Below are 6,443 nucleotides of genomic sequence, written 5' to 3' on the forward strand. Positions count from 1 at the left end.
AAATCATCCTTCAAATAATCCGCCTAGTTCACATACTCCCTTGAATAATTCGGGTAGTCAAAAACGATCAAACGTAACTGAGTTGGATGAAATATTGGCTAATCTTCCTGTAGACCCTGGACTTAGACTTCCAATGACTTATTATAATCTCAATTTTTCAAGAACAAATCCGAACAGCCTATCTACTGTCAGCCTAAAAGCCAAATTGACATGCCTCAAACACTTATGGGGGAGAGTAATCGACATTTTCTTGTCAAATAGTTTGATTCATTTGTTTGGTTGGAGTATAGTAAAGAATGCTGCATTTTGTCTTCATTGTTATCTTTTTAAATGCGACTTTGATAAACCAGGAAAGGCTGGAAGCGATGTCTTCACTGAGAAAGGGTTTAAAAATTGGAGGAAGGGACCCGAGAATTTTAGGGAGCATGTTGGACAAGTTGGAAGTCTTCAAAATAAAACTATACAACATTGTACAGATTTAATGAATCAGAAGCAACACGTTGAAACCATTGTGATCAAGCAGATAGACCAAGCTCGTATTAATTATCGCATTCTATTAACTGCCGCACTTGATTGCATTAGATATTTATTGCGACAAGGTCTTCCTTTTCGCGGCCATGATGAAAGCGAAAAATATAGCAATAAGGGTAATTATGTGGAGCTTTTGCAATTTCTTGCCGATCATGATGAGAAAGTTCGTGTCATTGTGTTTGAGAACGCTATAGGGAATCTCAAGTATATTGCTCCTAAAATTCAAAAAGATCTTGTCAATTTTTGTGCCACTGAAACCATTGATGCAATTATTAGTGATATGGACGATGCATACTTTTCTATATTGGTAGATGAATCATGTGATGTTTCAATAAGAGAGCAAATGGCGGTGGTGTTGCGTTATGTGAACAAAAATGGGCAAGTAATTGAAAGGTTTGTGGGTATCCAATATGTCTCTGATACGACTTGTAGCAAATTGAAAGAGGCAATTGAGCAGTTGATTTCTTCAACAAATTTGAGCATGTCCAAGCTACGAGAACTGGGGTATGATGGTGCTAGTAATATGAGAGGTGAGCTCAATGATCTTAAAATACAGATTTTGAGAGAATATCCTCAAGCATATTATGTCAATTGTTTTGCACATCAACTACAACTCCAAATCAAGACAAGACAACTCCAAATCAAAGGCACCTACAGTGAACGCGAAGGAGATGGAGACTTTAAAGATGTGATAGAACGAGAGAGGGAGGGTTTGAACCAAGTGAGGTCCAGATAGGGAGAGGTCGAGAGAGATGGGAACTTTTCATTGAGAGGGGGAAACTTAGAAGATTGGCGTGCGTCGTGAAAATTTAGGTCTGAGAGACAACTTAAGTGAAATAGTGTTCAGCATGGTTTGGATCGACGTTGTTTAGTCTTAACAACCGACATGCTTTTGAAATATGTTTTCATAAACCACCATATTAGATATCCTACAATGTCGCTTGTATAACTGCTGACGTGATTTGTAGTTAATTTTAAAACAACGACACGATATTCAGGTTTCGACGTCTTTTAGGTGAAAAGATCCCAACGCGCAATTTGCATGGGCGTATCCTGCCTTGTGGTGCTTTGAGTAATAATGCTTTCTAGATCCGTTCTTGCTGTTGTATCGAAAGCCTATATGAGAAGTAATTAAGAAAAAACGAAAACATCTTACCTTGGAGTATTTTAATCCAGAATTTGACTATTGTCTTTCCTCTCTATATTGAATTTATAAGCCGAGTAGAAACCTAATCTTGGAAATAAATTAGAAAAGAGATGTTAATTTTCACCTGCATGTGAACTACTTCTACCCAGAAACATGAATTTTCTTAAACTTTAGAAATTGAAAGAAAAAACATATTATAATTTTCTACTATATATTTTCTTGAAATAATTGCCAAGGTTTTCATTCAAAAAAGAAGAATAAATTAAATAATTTAACATAATTTAACTCTTACAACCAATACGTGAAAAATATTACAACGTGAATCAAGAACTAATCTTGAATATATAAAAAAAAATTAAAAGAACCAAATAATGAACAAATAATCAAGAGTACAAGTGTGCCAGTCGTATAATACGAATCAAAAGTCAATAACACTAATAATAATCAACGAAGGCTGTGCATGCAATCTCTAATACTCCTTGAAGTTCTCCAGCGACTTATGGAAGTCGTCGGCTGTACATCGAAGCACAAGAGGCCCTTCAATCTTCGGATCGAACACATCGGTTTGGGACTTCTCGATGAATTTTTGGAAAAGCTGGACACGAGAGATACTTCAGAGGAACTTTGTATCTCTTTCCTTCGACGTACACGGGTATATAACCTTTCGGAACTACTCCATGCTTCTTAGAGTGCGATTTGCATAATTTCTTGACGAAAAACATGAGTTTTTCTTTGATAAGACTTGCAGGATTCATGGTGTAGGTATGATCAATCGAAATATTATGGGATTTGATAATGAAAGAAGGTAGGTTTTCTACAGAGACCGACTGAGAATTTGGAAGAAATAGGGCAAGAATATATACTGAGTGGTGTCGGTTTCCAAATGGGATTGGTATTGGAAGAGTTTTGAGTGTAGCTTACGTTTTAAGCTAGGGTTTGGGGTAGCTTCAGGCTACTGTCGCATGTTATCAGTTAATTAAGCAAGTTAAGTGTTTGGCAGATTATCTGGATTTGTGTTAACGCAAAAATGGTTATTAGCCATTTGATTGAATCAACCGAAATGGATCTAACGGTTAAAATTAAACATATCTGTTTGGTTTGTACATTTTTAACACATATTTGTGTATATTTTTGTAATAAAAGTTTAATTAAATTGTCAGGATAGAATACAAATGCTACAAAATTTAAAGTTTTTTTTTTCTGTCCAATCTCACCAGACATTGAAATAAGTAAATAAATAAATAATTATTTTCCCTTTCAAACTTATTTTGTCTCGCCTACAACAATATTTAGCTTTCGTGGCTTAAGTTTGTTGACTAGGATCGAACAAAGCAAGTTTTATTTATTTATTCAAGTGATATTCTACTCTAATTTAATCTAAACCACACGGAGTGGGATTCGAATTTGGGTATAGAATGGGGAGCACATCCGCTCTAACCAACTTGACTAAGTCCATGTATACAACAAAGCAAGTTTTCTTAACAAGCTTGATATATATATATATGTCGGATCATGTATTTTTTGGATTCATAAAATACCCTCTCATTACAATATGGCGTGCTATTAGGTTTGAATTACCTTTGCTTTAAAAAAAAAAAATTATTAAACTTATTTTCCAATAGATTAATCAAATTTAATTCCAATTAGTATATGATTGATTAGGTTTTGTTATAAATAAATAAAAAATTGATGTCTGTGTATGTATGCATTCATATGATTACTAGCATCCGGGGCATGCGCAATTATTACTAAAATCAGGGCACGCGTTTCGTGCATGCTAATTGTCATTTTTTTTCTCTTCTTTTCTAAGTTCATTTTCAAAAACTTACATAGTTTGTTCTCTTTTTTTTTGGGTAAATACCACGAGGTATTTCCACACTAATTCTATATTATCCTTATCTAATAAATTGCTTTTCTTAGCCAAAATAAAATAAAAATTCTAATAAATTGCTTTCTTTTTGACCTCTTTATTAGTTGAAAAAAATTTCTTGGATTTTAAATAGTTGATCGAACTCTCCTTCTCCCTTAGAGTATGTCCAATCGATATCTCTTATATTATTATTTAATTAGGTAATTGGAGACTTTTTATTATTATTATTATTATTTTTTATGTGTGAAAGGAGAAGCTGAGCAGGAAGAACGTGAAATGCTTATTCATTGTAATTAATCCTTATTATTAGGGTTCCAATTCCATAACCTTTAAACAATTCCAAAGCCATATATTTTGTAATAAATGGGGGTCTATGGCATTAAAAAAAATTTTTAATTCGGGCTAAACCAGTAAAGGAAAACTCAATGGGGCAAATGCTTAATAAAAACAAAACCACTTTCAATTTTTTGGGCTTAAACATCCCATTTTTCTTCCTCAAGCTTTCTCTGCTAAAACCCTTTCCTTCCTCCCCACCCTTGTCTTGGCTGAGTGACCAAATCATCATCTTCACTCATCATTTTGGTTTTTTTTTAATCAAGTGAACCAAGAACTAATCTTGAATACAAAAACTAACTGTATACCAAAAAATGAACAAATAATCAAGAACGAGTCCGAAGATCTTCAATCAAGGCAGTGCATGCAATATATCTAGTATTCCTTGAAGATCTTCAGCAACTGATCGAAGGTGTTAGTATTACATGTAAGCACAAAAGGCCCTTCAATCTTTGGATCAAACACATCGGCTTGGGACTTCTCGATGAGTTCTTGGACGGTTGGATGGGAGATATACTTCAAAGGAAGACAGTATCTCTTTCGTTCTTTTCCTTTTCCGACGTACACGGGTATATAACCTTTCGGAACTACTCCATGCTTCTTAGAGTGTGATTTGCATAACTTCTTGATGAAAAACATGATTTTTTCTTTGACAAGACTTGCAGGATTCATGGTGGTAGGTCTCTTAGATTCGGTGATGATCAATCAATATTATGGGATTTGATAATCAAACTGGTGGCTCTTGAGTGATCAAAGAAAACAAGGGTTTTTCTACAGAGGCTGGTATTGTAAAAAGAGACCGAGTGAGAGGCAAGAATATAATACTGAATGGTGGCGGTTTCCAAATATTAGCCCACACGGAATGGGATTGATATTGGAAACTTGTAGAATTCGAGTGTAGCTTACGTTTTAAGCTAGGGTTTTGGATTTGTATTAATGCCAAAATGGTTATTAGCCATTTGATTGAATCAACCGAACTGGATTCAACGGTTTAAAATGAAACATATATCGGATTTGTAAATCCTGTACACTTTTACACACATCTTGACACACCTTATTTATCATTGGATTAAAGCGTATTAAATGGTTGAGATTGTATCATTTCTTGCACTGCAAGACAACCATACGATCCCCACCCCCTTTTTATTTTTTGGAAGTATGATCCCCAAAGTTAATCATGTCACTAATTTTATTGGATATGACATCCCAAATGTACCTTCTTTTGTTTGTGTTGGGTTAGCCTTACAAAGCTGTATAATTAAGAAGAATATAAGAAATTAAGAAATTAATTAATATTGGTTTGTGATAATATACAGAAATGGCAGTGGTAGAAGGAAGAAGATGCAAGCAGCCGAGCAACTCGTTGACAACTCCCCCGCACAACCCATCCACCCCCAGAATATGACAAGAAATGCAAGGGAGAGAACGCAAAGATGGTTTACCGTGCTGATGGGCCCAAGGGCAAAAACTGATGGTTCTACATCTTCTAAGCACTAATAAGCTTATACTGAGAGCTTTTATTGAGGGATCCCTCAAATAAGCTTATTTGAGAGACTCTTTTGTAGGGCTCCCTCCAGATTGTATTTCACTAATCCACTGTCTATTTTTTAGATAATCATTCAAAGATTATCTCTACAAAAAATCACTTGAATACGATATTATTTAACCACTCAATTGAATTATTAAAATTTTAGTACTTTCTTGAAGCATCGTGTTCATTAATTTTGTAGGATACAATTGGATGTTAAAACAATTTCTGATTTGTCTAATTTTTTTGCAAGGATGATATAAATGTAGACTTAAAAAATAGATTGTTTGGATTGTTGAAAAAAAAATCATAAGGATCCCCTCAATTGAAGAGACCTATTCAACGATCCAAACCATCTATTTTTCATGTCTTCATTCATAAATCATCCTTGCAAAAAATCAGACAAATTGAAAATCATTAAGGCATCAAATTGAGACCAACAAAATCAATGAACACGGTGCTTCAAGAAAGTATTTAAATTTCAATAATTTAATTTAATGGTCATTCAAGTGATTTTTTTGTAGAGATAATCATTGAATGAATATCTATAAAATAGATGGTTTATATTAGTGAAATACAATATTGCGGAGTGAGCCCTACCTATAAGGATGTTTCTTAAATAAACTTATTTAAGAATCCCTCAACGAAAGCTCTCCCTATATATATATATATATATATATATATATATATATATATATCAGTCCCGATCTCTTGGACCACAGGAGTCCAAGAGATTGTGGTCACCCACCGTTGGATATTAATCCAATGGTTCAAAATGATATATATAAATGCAATATGACATAAATAATTATTACCCGATTCAAGTCAACCGTTGAATTTACATCCAACGGTGGGTGACCATAAATCTCTTGGACTACAGGGGTCCAAGAGATCAGGACTGATATATATATATATATATATATTTACACACACGTGTGTGTGAATGCGCGACATAGTTACATGGCTGTGTGTCCAGTGAAGTTAGTTTGTTGTACTCCTATTCTTGTTGTGTAGGTTCGATTCCCACTTAATTA

The 6,443-nt window shown here is 34.2% G+C and overlaps 1 protein-coding gene across 1 annotated transcript; it reads left to right on the top strand.

The window, feature by feature from the left end:
• On the top strand, positions 482-1,267 carry LOC109950851 (zinc finger MYM-type protein 1-like). Its single transcript, XM_020570994.1, has one exon. It carries the CDS (start codon positions 482-484, stop codon positions 1,265-1,267), a length of 786 nt encoding a protein of 261 aa, XP_020426583.1.

Source organism: Prunus persica, chromosome G8, assembly GCF_000346465.2.
Source record: "Prunus persica cultivar Lovell chromosome G8, Prunus_persica_NCBIv2, whole genome shotgun sequence".
Taxonomy (NCBI): domain Eukaryota; kingdom Viridiplantae; phylum Streptophyta; class Magnoliopsida; order Rosales; family Rosaceae; genus Prunus; species Prunus persica.